Source organism: Juglans microcarpa x Juglans regia, chromosome 8S, assembly GCF_004785595.1.
Source record: "Juglans microcarpa x Juglans regia isolate MS1-56 chromosome 8S, Jm3101_v1.0, whole genome shotgun sequence".
NCBI lineage: Eukaryota > Viridiplantae > Streptophyta > Magnoliopsida > Fagales > Juglandaceae > Juglans > Juglans microcarpa x Juglans regia.
Genome location: NC_054609.1, coordinates 7846756 through 7866559, shown reverse-complemented (window position 1 = coordinate 7866559; position 19804 = coordinate 7846756). Strand labels below are relative to the sequence as shown.

At 35.6% G+C, this 19804-nt stretch overlaps 1 protein-coding gene across 4 annotated transcripts; it reads left to right on the top strand.

The window, feature by feature from the left end:
• Positions 1-8613: 8613 nt before the first annotated feature.
• On the top strand, positions 8614-19804 carry LOC121244525 (probable protein phosphatase 2C 55). Of its 4 annotated transcripts, none has more exons than XM_041142633.1 (5): positions 8614-8954; positions 9528-10221; positions 16778-17099; positions 18511-18660; positions 19243-19804. In XM_041142633.1, the coding sequence occupies exons 2-5, from the start codon at positions 9821-9823 to the stop codon at positions 19537-19539; spliced, it is 1170 nt and encodes a 389-aa protein (XP_040998567.1). In that variant the 5' UTR covers positions 8614-8954; positions 9528-9820; the 3' UTR covers positions 19540-19804. The 4 variants fall into 4 exon arrangements, with proteins under 4 accessions (XP_040998567.1, XP_040998564.1, XP_040998563.1 ...); XM_041142630.1 differs by having other exon boundaries at positions 9439-10221; XM_041142629.1 differs by having other exon boundaries at positions 9435-10221.

The window sequence follows — 19804 nt, the reverse complement described above, 5'->3', positions numbered from 1 at the left end:
TAATGCATCGTATAATTCCTGGGTCATGCAAACCTCGAGTGGGCCCAAGATAATTATCATGCAAGTGAGATTTACAATTCTTAAACATTTATCAAGACTTCACTAGTCACTCAAACTCGGGGTTGTTTGGGAGATGTGATGGTTTTATCTCATTCTATCTCATTTTATTTTTTTTTAAACATCACTCAAATATAAATATTTTTTAATTTTAAATTTTTAACTTTTTCATCTAGTCATTACATAATTATTACAAAATTTTTAAACTTTAAAAAAAAATTAAAAAAAAATCAACATTTTCAAATTCTAAAATAAAAATAATATTAAAAAAATATACTCTAACAATATTTTAATTTTATAATATTTTTATTCAACTTTTTTTTTATCTTTTTTTCCAAATTTTCATAAAACATTATAACTAAAACTATTTTACTATGGAAAATGCCACTCTCATCGAGAGTGACTCCCGACAATCCTCATTGATTTTTTTTTTTTTTTTTTGGCTTAATGATTAAGGAAATATTTTTTTTAATGAGTTTTTTATTTTTAGTTTTTTAAAATATTTAAGGGGTTTAAAAAAATGTGTGAAAAAAAGAAAAAAAAAATTACCTTGTCCATGAGGATTCTCGTGAGAATCCTCAGGTGGCTCTAGCAACTCTCTTGCACTATTATTCACATATTTTTCATCTTATCTCAATCTTTAAACATTCCTTGCTAATGTGGGAATTGATGTTAAGATTAAGTACTAAATTAGTCCATGTAATTATCTTAAAGTCAAAATGTTCCTAATATTTTTCCATTGAAATTTTGCACTCTGTAATTATAAAATTAATCAAATTGATTTCTCCATCAAATTGTCATATGTCAAAAAATAAAATATCAAAAAATAAAATATCAAAAAATAAAATATAGAGATAAAATTATATAATAACATTTAAAAATACAATCTTTAAACAAAAATCCCAAAACATAGGTTTACTTTGGCTTGAGCTCTGACTTTGAAAGAGTTAGGTTTTGTTTGGATTCTTAACTTATTTCAACTCATTATTATAATTTTTTTTAAATTTCAGTATAAAATATAATAAAAAATTTAATTTTTTTAAATTTTAAAATAATAATAATATTAAAAAATAATATTTTATCATCTTAACTCAATTCAATTTAATAATATTTAAACGCAATCTTAAAATAGTTGTTTCCAACCTCGAAGGAAAATTGTTGCTCCGATTTTGACTCCGAACGGAATTCAACTCTGATCAAATCCGTTCGACTTTAATCAAAAATCGGAGCTCCAACCCTTTTTCGACTAGAACATAGCTATTGGCTTGCATAGGAAACAAAGGAAAGAGAAAAGTCTTCCCAGTACTCTTTGACGACACGTGTTACAGCTTTACATGGTTCGGTGGGAATGTGTGTTCGATCGTCAACATTACTTTTTTTTTTTTTTTTTTTGTCAGTGCCAGACCTCTCTCTTCCCTGCACTTATGTCTCTGACACTATCAATGCCAGTATTGCTCTTAGAGAAGAGTACTGCTACATCTCCCTAAAGATGTAGCCTGATAACCCACATTTTTTTTTCTTTTTTTTTTATATATTTTTTTAATCATTATAACTATTTTTTTAAAATCATAACAAGAATAAAAAATATTTTCTTAATTATTAAATAAAAAAAATCTCATTTGAAATACAAATTCGTGATCTAAATTCAAATCCCAAGACATTTCTACCCTATTTGATTACCAAACTCACCTCAATTTATCTCAACTCATCATTACAACTTTTTTAAATCTCAATACAAAATATAATAAACAATTCAACTTTTTCAAATTTCAAAATAATAATAATATTAAAAAATAATATTCTAACAATATTTTATCATCACAACTCAACTCAACTCAACTCACTTCAACATCCACACACACCCTTAGAGAATTGCTACTGCTGCCATTTCTTTCCGTCACTTTCAGCTTTCTGTCAAAATAAAAGGCTCATGATTTTTGCACCCCCAAATAAAGCTCAAGAGTCTGGAGTTGGAATTCGGAGTCTTCCTGCACTCTCAACTCCGACTCCGTTTAAATTTTCGGAGCCACTCCAATTTCAATTATGATTTTCGACCACTTTGATTCTATCAAAGTCGAAATCAGAGCGAAGGTCGGATAGAGTTGAAATTCTTGAAAATTCGCACAGTCCTAAGTTTACTACTAATTGTGCATTACGTTGGAAACCAAAAAAAGAAAGAAAAGTACTGCGTGCATATCTTTAATGGAAAACTCTTGAGTCAAGCGATCTCGCGAACCAATTGAGCACCGAACGCTAATGTAGAAAATGAAACGAAGCGTTTCATTGTAGAGAGACTTTTGGGGCTCTCTCTTTCTCTCTCCAAGTCCTCCCCCCACTGGCCTGGTCCGTCAATGTCATTCTTCTCACTCTCTCTCTTTCTCTCTCCTCTGGTTGCTTCCATCACTCACTCTGTGTCCCACACAAGCACTAAGATTGAAGCCACTAAGATCTGAAACCCCAAAACCCCTCCTTCATATACGATCTTGGATAAGCAATTCTATGTTGTTTTGGCTTGTGTAAGCATTTTTCCCTACTAAGCTCATGGCCTTTGTTCAGTTCTTTGGTCACAATTTAGCTCTCTCTGTCTCACTGTCTACGAAATCTCGCTTTTCAGTGTTGTTTGGTTTCTAGGTTGTAATTGTCTTGATCCTGCACATGAGAAATAATTCTAACAAGCAAGATCCAAAATCCATCAAGGGTTGGTAATAATGCCCCTGAGACCATATATAACACTTCTATAATGTCTCTGAGACTTTTAACAATTCTTTTAGTGCTTTCTACTTGACTAATTGACTATTATAAGCTGTATGATCCCTATGAAGTCCCAAGTCTGGAAAAAAGAATACTCACGTAAAGAATGCGCTTTTATTCTAGAGAAACCCAGGTAAAATGATAAAACCAAAATTTTTATAAGTCAACTTATCATAAAAGGCCAACGCTTTGATGCAAGAGACGACCTTGATAATGAATTTGATTGGAGCTCCTTTGTGGGTTGACTTGCCATCCTATAATATGGGCCGCAGTAGAATTTACTAAAGATTCAAAAAAAAAAAAAAAAAGGAATGATGCAGTCTCATGAGACCAAACTAGCTTCATTTTACGTTGTGTTTCTTCGTCGATTGGTACAACCAATTGGTCTCTTTTGACTTTGGTTTTGTTGCGGGTTTAGTAGGAGCTGGAGGAGATCGCGGCAGTTGCTGGGTCGGCTTCCTCCATGCATGGTGGTGGACGTCAAACGAGGAGTAACGCGGCTGCAGTTGCTGCCACGGAGGGATGGCAGTGGCTTCGAGGGATTGTGAGGTGGGGCTAGGTTACGACGTTCTCCTCTGCGAATTCGTATTTTTTTGGGTTCTTTTTTAAGAAAATAAAAAAAAAAAAAAAATATATATATATATATATATATATATATATATATGAAAATCCATTGTTTGGTGTGCAATGGGTACACGAGATTGCTTGTACCGAGAATAATTGATCTTTAATTTACCATTTACTAATAATACTTTAGGTTGCTTCTTATGGCCTCTGATTGAGCTAATGTAACATTAGAGATAAGAGATAAGTTTATACAAATCTTTTACAAATTCTCTAAAAAAAATACGAGACCAATCATTAAATTTAGGTTTTTACGTTTAGGTTTATATAAATCATTTTCTATTGAAAAAATAGAAAAACTATTCCATCAATTTCTTATCTAAAATTGAGGTCCTTTTTGTTGAACTTGAAGACTTCCGGTGGGAGATACACTTGAAATAGGTTTTGCCGCATTTATTCATGCCCATGTGAATTTTTCATTTAACATTAAGTCCTGAATAAATAATGTAGACTTACTTCAAGTGCCAATCTCTCTTAAATACTTTAAATTCGGGTAAAAATTTGAGGAAATTTTGATTTAGAATATCATCTACTATTTTTCAATCATTGACATGAAATGATGTCTTTGGAGTGTTCTTTTCATATGAAATTGGTTAGATGCAGAGGTTTCAAATGTAGTTAAATGCATAGGCATAGTTAGATATAAAAAATATTACAATGCCAAGGTGCGTATCAAATATGTATTTCAAATATGCACATCAGGATAAATAGATTTTTTAAACATTTTTAACCATTAAAAAAATTAAAAAAATACAAATTCATTAATAATTATTTCTTTAAACATAAGAAAAAAAATTAAAATACATAAGTAGACACATATAATAGGTACATTTGAGAATTATAGTATCATTTCCTAAAGAAAAATGATAGTTGTAGTTGTGAGTGCTTAAACGCCGCATAATTATTTTGAAAAAAATAAATAAATATGAGATTCACATTAAAAAAATTAATTTTTTAATAATGCGTAAAACTTTTCTTCAAAGCGACTGTATGACATTTGTATACTCTACGATTATATATAGCATTACTTTTTTCTAAAAAGTATGGCCCGCAGAACTATATGCTAAAATTTGAAAGGAGATGGATGATGATGCTCCGAAGTTAGCTGGTGAGCAGTACGCAGCATACCTTCCAACAAAATGTATGGGATGGAACTAAATTTAGATAGAAAAGCACGTGAACTGAACATTCCAACCTCGAGCTCCTCTTAGATCCAAAGTGACCAAACTACCTCCTCCTCCCCTTCCAACGGTCAAAAGGTATGTGATAGTGTTGATAATTTATGAATTTAGAAGCAATAAATCAAGCAACCTTATATTACTTTTTTTTTTTTTTTATATATGAGATGAGATGAAATGAAATGAATTAAAATTAAAATTAAAAGTTAAATAAAATATTGTTAGAATATATTTTTTTAATATTATTTTTATTTTGAGCTTTGAAAATATTGAATTGTTTATTTTATTTTGTATGAGAATTTAAAAAAGTTGTAATGATTGGATGAGATGAGTTAAAAAGAGTTATGAAAATAAACGATGACATTTCTACAATTTGATTGGAGCAAAATGATAAAGTTGCAAACAACTCATTTCGACAATTCTGAATGCTTTAAATAGAGGACATATATATATATATATATATATAAATATATATATTTTTTAAATAATGGCAGTATCTTCAATTTTATTGATAACTCTTATTTATTGCGGAAAAAAATTTAAAAAAAAAAATAAAGGTGCAAAAATCCCAAAATCAGGCTTTAAAATGTAGTAAGATCCTACATGGACAAAATAAAATTTCTATATCTATGCAGAGAACTACAAGTAATTAAAGCAATTAATTCAACCAAAAATAACCAGCAAGGCAAAATGTATCAATTAATCAATTTTACAACTCAGTGCCTAAACCGATGTAAACACCTATAGTTAAACCTATGTTTTGCGGGAAAATGATTTACACACAATATTTTTTACAACATATTCCACAATAATGTGTTAAACGATAGGTATTTTTATAATTTTTTTATTTTATAAAAGTAACATTATTTTACAAAAATATCATCATCCTATAACATTGTTGTGAAATATATTGTGAAAAATATATTGTATGTATATCATTACTCTTTACACATAACAAAAAAAGCAAGCGAATCAATTCACAACATGGGATTTCCTCCCTCACTTGAGAGGAGAAAGTAGTTTTCCTTCACGGTTGAAGCGGGCAGTTTGCTTTGGGTAAGTTTTTTCTTAAACGGTAGGAGTTTCCTACGTCGTTTGTCACTTCGGTGATCAAGCATGGAAGAAGATATTATGAATTTATGGTGTAAGTTGACGTTAACCGATGAAGAAACTCCTTGCTAAACAAGCATGGAGAACGTTGACAAACCAAGATTCATTATCAGCACGCAAAGATTTTTCAAGCCACATGTTTTCCCAATACATCCTTTTTGCAGTCTAACCAAGGCTATAGAGCTTCTCTTGCTTGGAGGAGCCTGAGGTCAGCGGTTGATTTACTAAAGAAAGGTCTTATCTAGGCAAAAATCAAGATATGGAAGGTAAAAATGTATACCAAGAGCGAGCCCATGCAAAATACAATCAACAATTAAGTTACTTCAGAAAGATGCAAGGGTAGCAAGATCTTATAGATAAAAGAGAAATGATTGTGGAATACTCAAATGATCAAGGATGTCTTTGACGAGGACGATGCACGTACGAGTTATTTATACTTCACTAGTTAGTACAGAAAATTGTGAAGATAAGCATGTACACATACAAGGAAATTCAAAGTTAAAAGTGCATACCTACAATTCAGTTTAGTCTAATTTTAAACTGAGTTTAATATCTAAACATTCAACTTTCAAATCAGTAAATTCATCTTAACTCAAAACTTCTTTATATGTGGGATTCACAACCTTTTTTAACTAAATATTTCTTTACACGCGGGACTCATAATCTTTTTTAACTTCTCATAAATACATCTTAACTCATATTAACATTCAAACACATTTAAACCCATCTTAAGTGGACCCTATAAAATTTACTACTATTCATAAAGAGCTCAACTCACCTTAACATCCAAATGGAACTTGGCATCATTGTGAGCCCTCCTATTGGTAGACTTTATGAAACTTTATGGAAGAAGACTTGGTCCTTCAAAATACAAAATGTAGTTAAAATGTTCCTATAGCCTACACGAATTCTCTCTCAACTAAAGAAATGTGGTTAAAGATGGAGCTGAGTAAAAATTTGAAAATTCGACTCTGCATTGACAAGTCAAAGTTGGAATCAAAGGTTTTTTAACCAAAAAAAGTCGGAATCGAAGTGGTGATATACAGACTCCGCTCAGACTCCAACTCTGATTGTCTGACTCCGACTCCGATATTGTACATATTTTATAAAAATATATGTATTTTTTATATATTAATCATAAATATTTTATGTAACTATAACTTATATAGTTAATTAAATTCAATAATATACTAGTATGAACAAATTATTATAAAACAATATGCTTATACTATAATATAAATAGACTAAATTCACTAATAATAGTTTAGTATATGTAAATACCATACTATTAACTTTTACTACCATGTAACACTAATGTATAATAACAACTAATGTATAAACACTAATGTATAATAACATGTAATGTTAATGTATAAACATTAACATATAATAACATGTATAATAACAATAATTTGTACAATGATTTATTTTTTTCAATTTTTGTTATGTTTTAATAAAATTGAAATTAAAAAAATATTTTTTTTAAAAAAAAATTGAAGTCTGAAAGCCCAAATCCGATTAGTAAGAATTCAAAATTGTCAAATTGAAATTTCAAATAGGTTAAAAAAAAGTTTAAATCCGACTCCACTCCGATAAGTCGGAGTCGGATTCGGCTCGGAGGCTATGCAAATCGGAATCGAAGTCGGAGGTAGGGCACTTCAACTCTAACATTGTCGATGCTCGGCCCAAGTTAAAGATCATCTTTGTCCAATGCTTCTAGGGAGGGTAATTAAGAAAACTTCAATCTGTGAAGATGATTTGGGTGCTATTATTGAACAACTGCTAACAAAGGTTACTCGAGAAGGACTAGAAAGAGGTAGCAATTACTGCTCGGTCAATGTGGCACAGAAGAAATAAACGGATTCATGAAGGTACCTTTCTGCATCTTACCATGCTCTGTTAGCTTATGAACATCAAACTTGAACCAAGAGCACAGTTCAAGAGATAGTAGTGGCAAGATGGAACCCTCCTGTGAATGATTGTGTTTAAGGTAAATTGGGATGTGACTATTCACAAAGAATCTGATAAGAGGAGATGTGACAGCTCTACAGACTAGCGGATCCGATGCTAATTAACTGTCTTGGAAGCCTCATTGAAGATGCTAAGAAGCTTCTGTAATAAGACGTGGTGTGAAGTAATGCACGAGAATGAAGCCAATATGGTAGCTCTCCATTTAGGTTTAGTTTGGATGCAAAAGTCTCTTAATTTATTTTAATTCATTTTATTTAATTATTATAAATTTTTTAAATTTTTATGTAAAATATAATAAATAATTAAACATTTTCGAATTTCAAAATAATAATAATAATATTTTAATAATATCTTATTTAATTTTAATCTTAAATCATCTCATCCCAACTTACTATCAAAACCTCTCCTAACCAAATCAACAATCAAAGAACTTATGGAAATAATTGACATAGATATTGTTGTATTCGCAACAAGAAATATTTTATTACAAAAAAGATTATACAAAAGTATATTTATAAATTGATATGGTTTGATACAATATATAAAATTGTAAAGTTATTTTAAATGTAAAGTAGATCTAACGCATCATATAAAATAGTATAAGTTTGTGTGTTTTATTTTATGTAATTTTTTTTTATATTTATAGCAGTTTTTATTCGCAATATTTATCTTACTAATGAAGTATATTTCTTTATTAAAAAAAATAGTCAAAAAATTTTACAAAATTAAATTTATATGCTATCGTAATTTGAAATGAAATATGAAATTATAAAATTATTTTTATTATAGAATAGATGTAACAAATTGCTTTTAATTAAGAAAACAAAAAGGATAAAATATTTGCTCAGAAGTCAGCTTGAATCATTTATTCTTAATAAAATTTATTAGGTTTCCGCTTACGAAGAAAGCATTTTCTCATATATTGTTCGTGCCATAGCCGAATCTATAACATAGAAGAGACGAAATTGCGTTCGGGTGGATTTCTCGCCTGCCGCCAAAGAAATCTATCGGAATTCTGTCCTTTCTGCTTTAGCGATCGCGGAGTCTGAAAGCGAGAGAGAGCGAGAAGGTTAGCATTTGAGGGATAGAGAGGCTCGTGTCTCCCCCGTTCCCCCCACCTAACTCCCTCAGCTCAAGATTCGACTCACCAACCCCATACCCCCGGGTTATTATATAAAGGGGGTTCGCTTCTAAAGATTTGCACTGAGCAGCTCTGATTTCCTGCTTCGAATGTTTGAATATTGCTCCAATCTTTCTGGAACTGTGAGATTTCGTTACCTATCAATTTTTGGGTTTAGTAATTTTTTATTCTTTTGGATTGTTGTGAGGAATTGCATGTGTGCGCTGTATTTCCTTTTCTTTGGGTATTTCTGAGCTGTTTTTACCAAATCAGCGATCATAGTGACAATGTTAATCGATGATAATTACTCGGTTGTCCTTGAAATTGTTATATTTAATGCAGATAAATCACTTTCCCTAATATCGATATTTTTTTCCACCCTATTTTTTTTATCGTTAATAAGGAGAGATTATCTATCTTTGCCGCAACTTGCAAATTATTGAAATTCTTTGAATATCGGCGTGTTCTTAGTTTCGTTTTCTTAATCGGGGTGGTTTCGCTCTTCAGGTTTCCTAATCAGGGAAATAAGGTTCATTGTTAGAAGTACTTAAAAACGTTGATGTACTGAGAGTTATGAGATTTTCTTTTGTATATAGAGGTAAACGTATCACTCTCTGCCATAGACAGGTTGAAGTGCAAGTGTTTTGTTTAAGAGGCTAAAATGCCATCTACTTATTTCTCGAGACTAAGAACCGCTGTCCGGAGATCGATTGTAGGGCAAGAAACTGTGCTCCGGGGCTCACTCGATCTGGTAATTGGGGACGGGAGTTTGTTGTTTCGCAGTTCGAGGACCTTCCATTCTTTATCATCTTCAACTCCTACGGATCTGCATGTATTGTTACGACCTGGAACTGTATTTGCTGCAACATCAGAGTTAGCTAGCCGAAGAAGGAATATCTCTGTTGTTGGAGCACTTTCACGCACGCTGCGTACTCCATCTGTTTCTGGGCCTTCCTTTCAAAGCTGTGCTTATCCTATTGGTTGCACATTGGCTGAACCTGGGCACTTAATGATCAGCAGCAAGTTTCAGAATACGCCCATGGCTTCTTGTGGTTCCAGAGCTGTATTTACTGGATCTTCCTTAGATATTTTAACTTCCAGGCAAAAGCACCTTTCGTCATGGACAAGTAATGCCAGTATCTTCTATAGCAACAGAAGTTTTGAGAGTTGCAGCAAAGCTAGCATGAGTTTGAAAAACTATGACAAACCAGACAAGAATGTGATTTATGGATATTTCATGTATAATGTGGCAAAGAGGTGGTGCAATTCTCAACCATTCAAACAGCCAAAACAAAGAGATTTTCATGGCACATCATCCACACGTTTCTCTGCTGGGACTGCCCCTAATGTGTCCTTTGATAATTCTGCTTGTGAGGAACAGCTTGATAATTCTACAGACTCATCTGAACAGTATGTTCTCTGACACAATTTCCATTATTCTCTTATTAATTTATCTATGAGACCTTTTTCATATTCTTTATGAGATATTATTATCGTTGTGTGAAAACCCCTAGGGGTTGGCTCAAGTTGTAAAGGCTTCGTCTTGGTGGTATGCTCCCTCCAAGGTCTAAGGTTTGAATCCTCTTGGGTGCACACAATCTCTAGCGGCCATTAGACTGTGGGGTTTTCTCCTTGAATTATCCGAGTTGCACATGCTAGAAACTCCTTGCTACCTATGCACCCCTGGAATTAGTCAGGATGTTGTTCTTGGAACCCGGAGCCAATAAAAAAAAATTATTATTGTTGTGTGAAGTAGGTGTCATCTAAAATGTATTTACGGGCATATGTAGGGACAACCTACTTGCCTCCATACAACCTGGTCACAATATTATGTCAGTCTGCTTTCTCCTCACCTGCTTTCAATATCTATTAAACTATTCTTTTCTAGGATAGTGATCTTCATTGACTTATGACCTGGAGGGTTCTAGTTCAGGTATATTCTCCTATTAGGACGTTTTAAGTTGGTTACCTATGTTGGAATATGAAGGTTGCTTGAAGGGTTGAATCTTCCCAATCGTACAGCTCCTCATATGTGTATTAGTTTCACCATTTTCATTGCTTGGATGCCCAAGATGCTCTGTACCTTTGACCTATAAATTACAGTTTCTGCGTCATCATTTCTGGTTGTAATATTTACGGTTCATTATTTTTGCATAGATACCAGGCATAACTGAAAAGGCCCCTTCGTAGTTTTTAATCTTCTCCAAAATTCATCACCTTTTATAGCTAGGACTAGTTCAAAGCTACTTTCTTATTGCTTGTTTATTACAATGAATTTTATTTTTTCTCCTACGCTGCTGTCACTTCTATTTTTATTAATTATTTTATTTCTGTTATTGAGATTTTTTATTTACTCAAGTGTGAACCCACTTTGGTCTCTATTTATAAATATCAACATCATGTGATAACTTCATGTTACAATTTACTTTCTCGACCATTATTTGCTTTTCAAGTTAATTAGTAGTATGTCCCTCATCTTTTTATGGCTCACTGAACTGCACCTCATATGCTTTGTTCATGCTGCTTTTACTTTTTATACTTTGCAGATTTTATTTGTATTTACCTCTCCCTCTCTCTTACTTGATGTAACGCCCCAATGGAAAGCCCAAAGCACATGGCCTATATTCCAAAAGGACTAGTCAATGGTACAATTGGAGTCTCATTGAAACCTTATAAAGAGCAAGAACTTCTCCTTCCCAAGCAATGTGAGATCCCATACACCACCTACCCTTATTCATATCATATGTGGTATCACAATCTACCCCCCTTAAACTCTCGACGTCCTCGTCGGGCCTGTCCATTATAGGTGGCATGGCTCAAGTCTCACATTTTTTGTTGGGATAGGCTCTGATACCATTTGTAACGCCCCAATGGAAGGCCCAAACCACATGGTCTATACTCCAAAAGGACTAGTTAATGATACAATTGGAGCCCCATTAGAACTTTATAAAGGGCAAGAACTTCTCATTCTCAAGCAATATGGTATCCCATACACTACCCACCCTTATCCATATCATATGGGGTATCACAATCTACCCCCTTAAATTCCCTTCATCGGCGCCATTTTCAAGAATACTTTGCTTCCTACCTCAAATTGTAACTCTCGACGCCTCTGATTCGCATACTTTTTCTATCGCTCTTGTGCAATGGCAAGTTTCTTCCGGATGACCGCTATTTTCTCATGCATCTCCTGAATAATCTCGTCCAAGGATTCTACTTTCTCCCACTTCGTCCCAATAGAGGGGTGACCGTCCCTTGCGGCCATAAAGAACTTCATATGGTGCCGCCTGAATGCTCTCTTGGTAACCATTATTGTATGCAAATTCGATCAAAGGTAAGTATTTAATCCAGCTGCCCTTGAAATCCATTACGCAGGCTCTAAGCATATCCTCCAATATTTGTATTGTCCTCTCTGATTGTCCATTTGTCTGAGGGTGAAAGGCTGTGCTGTAAGTAAAATCTATCCCTAACTCTTTCTGTACACTCCTCCAAAATGTTGAAGTGAAACGGGTGTCCCTGTCTGACACAATCTTAGAGGGAATTCCGTGCAGCCTGACGATTTCACGTACATATAATTCTGCCAACCTGTCTGTAGAATACGTCATCTGAATCGGAATGAAGTGAGCTGTCTTGGACAACCTATCGACAATTATCGAAGCTGCATCCTGACCTCCTGGTGCCTTAGGAAAACCTAACACAAAATTCATACCAATTTCATCCCACGTCCAAACAGGTATAGGGAGTGGGTGTAATAAACCCGAAGGCCTCTGATGCTCCGCCTTGACCTGTTGGCAAGTTAAACACTGAGCCACATAGCTAGCTATCTCCCGTTTCATACCACTCCACCAGAACTGTTGCTTCAGATCTCTATACATCTTAGTGCTACCTGGGTGAATAGTATAGAGTGACCGGTGAGCCTCTCTTAAGATCACTTCTCTAATTTCCTTAACATTTGGAACGCATATTCTACCCTTGAATCTTAAGGTGCCATCCTTAGATACTGTAAATTCGGGCCTTCTGTCTTCTTGAACCTCTCCTCTTCTGATCTTTACCAAGTCTAAATCATCAGTTTGGGCAACCTTTATTCGATCTATCAATGACAACCCCAAGGTCAAACTACTCAAATGAGCTTGTGTATCCATAACCATCTCTATCCCTGCCAGCGCCATATCTAATAAAATATGCTTCTGTGAGGTATACATAGTAGCAAGGGTATCGGAGGAAGACTTCCGGCTTAGAGCATCTGCCACTACATTAGCTTTACCTTGATGGTAGTTGATGTTGCAGTCGTAATCTTTCAAAAGTTCTAACCATCTGTGTTGTCTCATATTTAAGTCTCTCTGAGTAAAGAAATACTTTAGACTCTTATGGTCTGTATAAATCTCGCACTTCTCCTCATAGAGATAATGTCTCCATAACTTCAAGGCGAACACAACTGCTGCAAGCTCTAGATCATGTGTCGGATAATTCTCTTCATAACTCTTGAGTTGTCGAGAAGCGTAAGCAATAACCTTCCCATGCTGCATCAAGACACAATCCAATCCCTGGAGAGATGCATCACTGTAAATAACAAATCCTGTATTGCCCGAGGGAACATTGAGTATAGGTGTTTTCACTAGTCTCTTAAAGCTTCTTTCACAGTCTTCTGTCCACAAAAACTTCTCATTTTTTCTTGTCAGCTTAGTCATCGGGGCTGCGATACTGGAGAACCCCTCGACAAACCTCCTATAATATCCTGCAAGTCCTAAGAAGCTTCTGACTTCATTCACATTAGTTGGTTTGGCCCATTTCACAACTGCTTCAATTTTTGTCAGGTCTACTGAAATTCCTTCTTTTGACACGACATGTCCCAAGAAGGTAATCTCTTGTAACCAGAAATCACACTTTTTGAATTTCTCGAGCAACTGCTCCTTCCTTAATATCTGTAACACAACCCTCAAGTGACTCATGATCTGCTTGGCTTTTGGAGTATATGAGAATATCGTCGATGAAAGCAACAACAAACTGATCAACATACTCCCTGAACACTCTGTTCATCATGCCCATGAAAGCTGCTGGAGCGTTTGTCAAACCGAATGGCATGACTAAATACTCATAGTGTCCGTAACGTGTTCTAAACGCCATCTTCGAAATATCTCCCGGCTTGATCTTAAGTTGGTGGTAACCCGATCATAGATCAATCTTGGAGAAAACTTGGGCCCCTTGTAACTGGTCAAAAAGATCATCAATCCTGGGTAGTGGGTACTTATTTTTAATTGTCACCCGGTTCAGTTCTCGACAGTCAATACAAAGTCGCATAGAACCGTCCTTTTTCACAAACAGGACTGGTGCGCCCATGGTGACACACTAGGGCAAATATAACCCTTCTCCAACAACTCCTGCAATTGCTCCTTAAGCTCCTTTAACTCTACTGGAGCCATACGGTCTGGTGCCTTTGATATAGGTGTCATTCCAGGTAGGATGTCAATTGAAAAGTCAACCTCTCGATCCGGAGGCAACCCTAGAAGGTCCTCTGGAAACACATCCGGAAATTCCCTGACAATGGGGATATCTTCAAGTTTAGGTCCCTCTACAGGTGGTGCTACTAGACTAGCTAGGAATCCCGAACATCCTTGTCTTAGTAATCTAGTTGCTTGCAGGGCCAATATCAATGGAGGTGGGGCATTTCCTTTCTCGGCGCAAAAACTGAATTCCTCCTTGCCAGGGGGTTTGAAAACCACTTCCTTTTTAAAACAATCAACACATGCGTGGTTTTGAGACAACCAGTCCATTCCCAAAATTATGTCAAATCCCAACATCTCAAATATCACTAGGTCTGCTGGAAGATGTCTCCCGCTAATTTCTATGGGACAATTCCTAAGTATGGTATCACAAATTATATGTTCACCGGTAGGTGTTGCAACTAATAGTGAACAATCAAGATTCTCTGGTACCCTTTCATTCAAGCAAGCATAGGCACGTGCTATAAAAGAGTGTGTGGCACCCGGATCAAATAAAATGGTAGCATAACGAGAGAATAATAGAATAGTACCTGTAACCACATCATTAGATGTCTCAGCGTCCCCTAGGGTAAGGGCAAAAACTCTAGCTGGTGCGGTAGTCCTCTGACCACTCTTTGTAGTTGGAGGCGGCGCGTTCCTTGGGCAGTCTCGAGCCATATGGTTTGGCTGCCCGCACTTGAAGCAAACATTTTGGCCCACTAAATAGCTTCCTTGATGCCTCTTTCCGCAATTTTGGCAAATCGGATACGTTGGAATACTCTGAGGTGATTGTGGTGGTTTATTGGGGGCAGGCTTCTTGTTTCTATTGGGCTCAGGTAGAGGTTGTTGGCGTTTCCTTTGATTGAATAGTTCCATATTCACCCTCATGTCTTCTTCAATCAAGGTGGCTCGTGTGACCAAGTCAGTGAAATTACGGATCTTCAGGGGTATCAGGCGACTTCAAATTCTCGGATGCAAGCCCCGTTCGAACTTTTCACATTTCTTTTCCTCGTCTGGAACTAGATAACTTGCAAACCGCGATAATGCCACAAACGTCGCGGTATAGCGTTCCACTGTCATGGTTCCCTGCACTAGATCAAGAAACTGCCTAGCTTTTGCTTCACGGAGTGCTAGGAAAAAATATCGGTCCAAAAATGCCCGTTTGAAACGGTCCCAAGTGATGGACACCCCTTCGTTAAGTTCAAGCAGTAGTAGTTCCTTTGTAGAGGTCCACCACTCATTTGCTTCATCTACCAACATATAAGTGGCAAACTCCACTTTTTGTTCATTCGTACAGAATAGAGCCCTGAAAATCTTCTCCATTCTTTTGATCCAACTTTCTGCATCGAGTGCTTTTGCCCTGCCGTCAAAAGTTGGAGGATGCTGTTGTGTAAATTGGTTCAACCGCCCCTGGGATTCCTGGCTACCAAGCCTTCTTCATCAACAAAATACCGGAGAAGTCTGGTAGCAGCAGCCGCTATCACCTCTGGTTCATTCAGTGGAGGTTCCGAGGAACCTTCAGGGTGCGTATTACGCCTAGTTCCTGGTGCCATTATCTAATAACACCATTCATGTAATGAGCAAGTAATAATTCAATCATGTAATCAAGTAAATCATGACAATACACATCAAACATAATAGTCAATAACCTCTCTTGAACTTTGAGCTGGCCAGGAGTCATCCTAGGTGTTTCCTATCCTAGAATTCTTTCTTTTAAAAAGTCTACAGAATCTCTCGACCTGGGCTCTGATACCAATTGTAACGCCCCAATGGAAGGCCCAAACCACATGGCCTATACTCCAAAAGGACTAGTCAATGATACAATTGGAGTCCCATTGGAACCTTATAAAGAGCAAGAACTTCTCCTTTCCAAGCAATGTGGGATCCCATACACCACCTACCTTTATCCATATCATATGGGGTATCACACTTGATGAGTTATATACCGCACTGTTTTTGTTCTTACAAAATGTATTAGAAGCTAGTAACCTTATGTTTTCCCCATTTAAAAGACTGTTATTCTGAGCCTTTACTTCTGTAATTACTAGTCTTTAACCAATAGAATGTACTTGAAAGAATAAAGACCCATATAGAATGAACTTAATGGTCCAAAATGTTGTTAATACTTGCTTGTGGTACTTGCATCTCATGAAGTAGCTTGTTTGTAGCCATTCCTGTTAGCGTAAAGCTTTCAAGTCTAGCCTAGGACTCAAGACGTTGAAACTTTTTTTGCCACTTTAATGTTTAGGAAATTGTTTTATACCTCTTGTATATGTCTAGTGTACTTGTGCTATGCGTTTTATGTTTTTTAATAAAATCTTTGATTACTTACAAAGAAATGTTTAGAACATTTTAAATATATTTCGAATCTAAAGAGGGAAAGATTATGAAAGATTGTTGTGATAATATCATGTCATGATTTATTAATTGAACATGGCTAGGTCATGAAATGAAGTACTAGCATTATTACTTGGATTTGACTGCAGGAAGACATCAATGGACAAAACCCTGAAACTATTTTCAGGATCATGCTGTCTGCCTCATCCTGATAAAGAAGGAACTGGTGGGGAGGATGCACACTTTATTTTTGATGAGCAAGCAATAGGGGTGGCAGATGGTGTTGGTGGCTGGGCAGATCTTGGTGTTGATTCTGGACTGTATTCTCGGGAACTCATGTCATATTCAGTAACTGCTGTTAAAGAGGAGCCAAAGGGTTCAATTGATCCTGCGAGGGTCTTGGAGAAAGCTCACTCAAGAACAAAAGCCAAGGGTTCTTCAACAGCGTGCATCATAGCACTCACAGATGCGGTATGCTTCTTCCATTTTTGGAATACCTTTATGCTTCTCGTTAGTTTCGTACCATTTGCCTGAGAAGCACTAATTTAGAAATTATTATTTTATGGAATCTGTAATTGTAGCCTTGTTCAAGATATTCGAAGCTCCATTCTTTCTTATTATGTTAATCTGAAGATCAACTTATACTCACCTCATTGTGGTGCCTTTCCCTTTTGGGTTTCGATGCTGATTCAAATCCCAACACATGAGCACTATCATCTTAGTTCATGAAATGATTGCAGGTTTTGTATTGATTGTTATTTTCAGAATGAAAAAAAAATAAAAATAAAAAAAATCTGAGACCTATAAAAAAGAATGAAAAAAATATGAGGGGTTTTCTTATGTGTTAAGTAACTATAATATATGACACATATCCTCTTGGGCGCTGGCATTGGTAGAGTTGTCTTGAGGTGGCCCAGTGGGATTGAACACCGAAATTCAAGTCTCATTATTTTGATTTATTTGGAGAGCTGGCTTCACTCCAAAAATGATATAGAATAGATCTCGAAACCTGACTACTATTCCTTGTAAACTGCACTACTAGGGTTAGGTGAAATTATTGTTCCTGTGTTTCTGTATGACCGATAGTGTTTGGATACTTAAGATACTCTAGACTCTATTGTTCCAAGAGAAATGCTAGGTACAAGTTTCAAATATACAAGCCTTTTGTAAAAATGTGGGCCCCATCAAGAAAAAGTGAGTTCTTTCACACTTTTCCATTGTGGAGTCCACTTTTTTATAAAGGGTTTGCACGAGGTTTGTGCATTTGGGGCTTGTATATGTCTTTTCTCTTGTTGTTCCAATGTGATTTTAAATGATTAATTAATTTAAACTTTTTATTGCCAACTACAAGCAGCAGCCATCAATTACCAAAATTACCCAAACTTTGTGACTTATTGCCTTAAGAAAAGTTCATTATAGTCCTAAACCGACTACTTATGGGAAAATTACACTTTACCCCCTAAACTACCACTTCTTTTGCAACATATAACCTCCAAAATACCAGAATTGTAACTGTTTATGCATTCTCATTAAGATTAGATGGTTAATATGGATAAAAATAGGTGACTTCGTATGATCTTAATGGTTAGATCTAACTGAGGGAATAAACATAACTTAATCTAGTGGAAGACGTAGTTTGCTTTTAGGAGAGGGAGAGGTAAAGCATAGTTTCCCCTATTTTTAAACTTGAGGTTCAAATAATTACATCGGCTCCCTTGGTTAAGAGAAAGCGGATCTTATCTTTTGTTACTTGAGGAAGTGACTCAACTGAGTCCATCTCTGGGTGTTTACCTTCTTTGAAACATGATTTCGGGAGTTTTCTTTTTTTCATTATAATAACTGGCAGGAAACATGAATTTAATTGCTCGGTTTTTAATTGCAGGGCATTCACGCAATTAATTTAGGGGACAGTGGCTTTATGGTAGTTCGAGATGGGTGTACTGTCTTTCGATCTCCTGTGCAGCAGCACGATTTTAATTTCACCTATCAACTGGAAAGTGGAATTAACAGTGATTCACCTAGCTCTGGTCAGGTTTGTGATTCTTAATCTTTCTTCTCCTTTTGCAAACTCCTTGTTTAGAGGAACCTTATTATCGATTGATATTAAAATAATATATTCTGTTTTCTTGATATATTTTCGAACGATTGATGTCCATATGTTTTCTGGGAGGGCTAAACCTTTGTCTCAGGGAACAAATTTGTTTCTTTATCAGCATTAACTGGTGTTTTAGCTTGGCACCCATACATTACCTGATAGTATCATTGCCCTGTAGTTTCCTGAATAAATCACATATCTTTATTATTATTTAGAGATGGTCTTGGCCGAGAGTAATGCGATTAATTACTCTGTTTATTTGTACATCTTCCTCTTTTTTAATTGCCCGCTAATTATCAAGAAATCATTTTGTTAATGGTTTCCAATACGCTGAAGTAAATCATTTATCTTAGGCATTCAAAATACATCTCTCTTTAATTATCAGGTTTGGTCCTAGAGCTCTATTTCAAAGACAGGCGAGAAACAAAGTAAAAATCTGAATTCATCAGTTTGAAATTAAAGATTGAAAGCATTTTGATTCAGAAATTTGTTAATGAGAGTAGGCTATGTTCAATTCAGGTTTTTACAATACCTGTTGCTCCGGGCGATGCTATAATTGCTGGCACCGATGGACTGTTTGACAACTTGTACAATAATGAGATTACTGCAGTTGTGGTTCATGCCATGAGAGCTGGCTTGGGGCCTCAGGTGACAGCTCAAAAGATAGCAGCATTGGCTCGCCAAAGAGCGCAGGATAAAGACCGGCAGACACCTTTTGCCACTGCTGCTCAAGATGCTGGATTCCGCTATTACGGTGGCAAGCTCGATGATATCACTGTTGTTGTTTCGTATATCAAGAGTTCTAGCTCTGTATGACTGACTCTCTCTCTCTCTCTCTCTGAGCACGTTGTATATTCTCTTCTTTATTTAATTTCAATTGCTGTTCAAGCCAGGTTTTTTGTAGAGTCAAAAACTCTATTGCGGTTATATAGGTGTAAACAGAATATCATTTTTTGATTTGAGCTGATCTGCCTCACTCCGCCAATCATCGGAGCTTTGTCGCACCACCACCAAGAGCTTCGTTTCTTCGGGCCGACTCTTTATAACCATCAAAATAGAAGAAATTCTCATTCGCATTCAA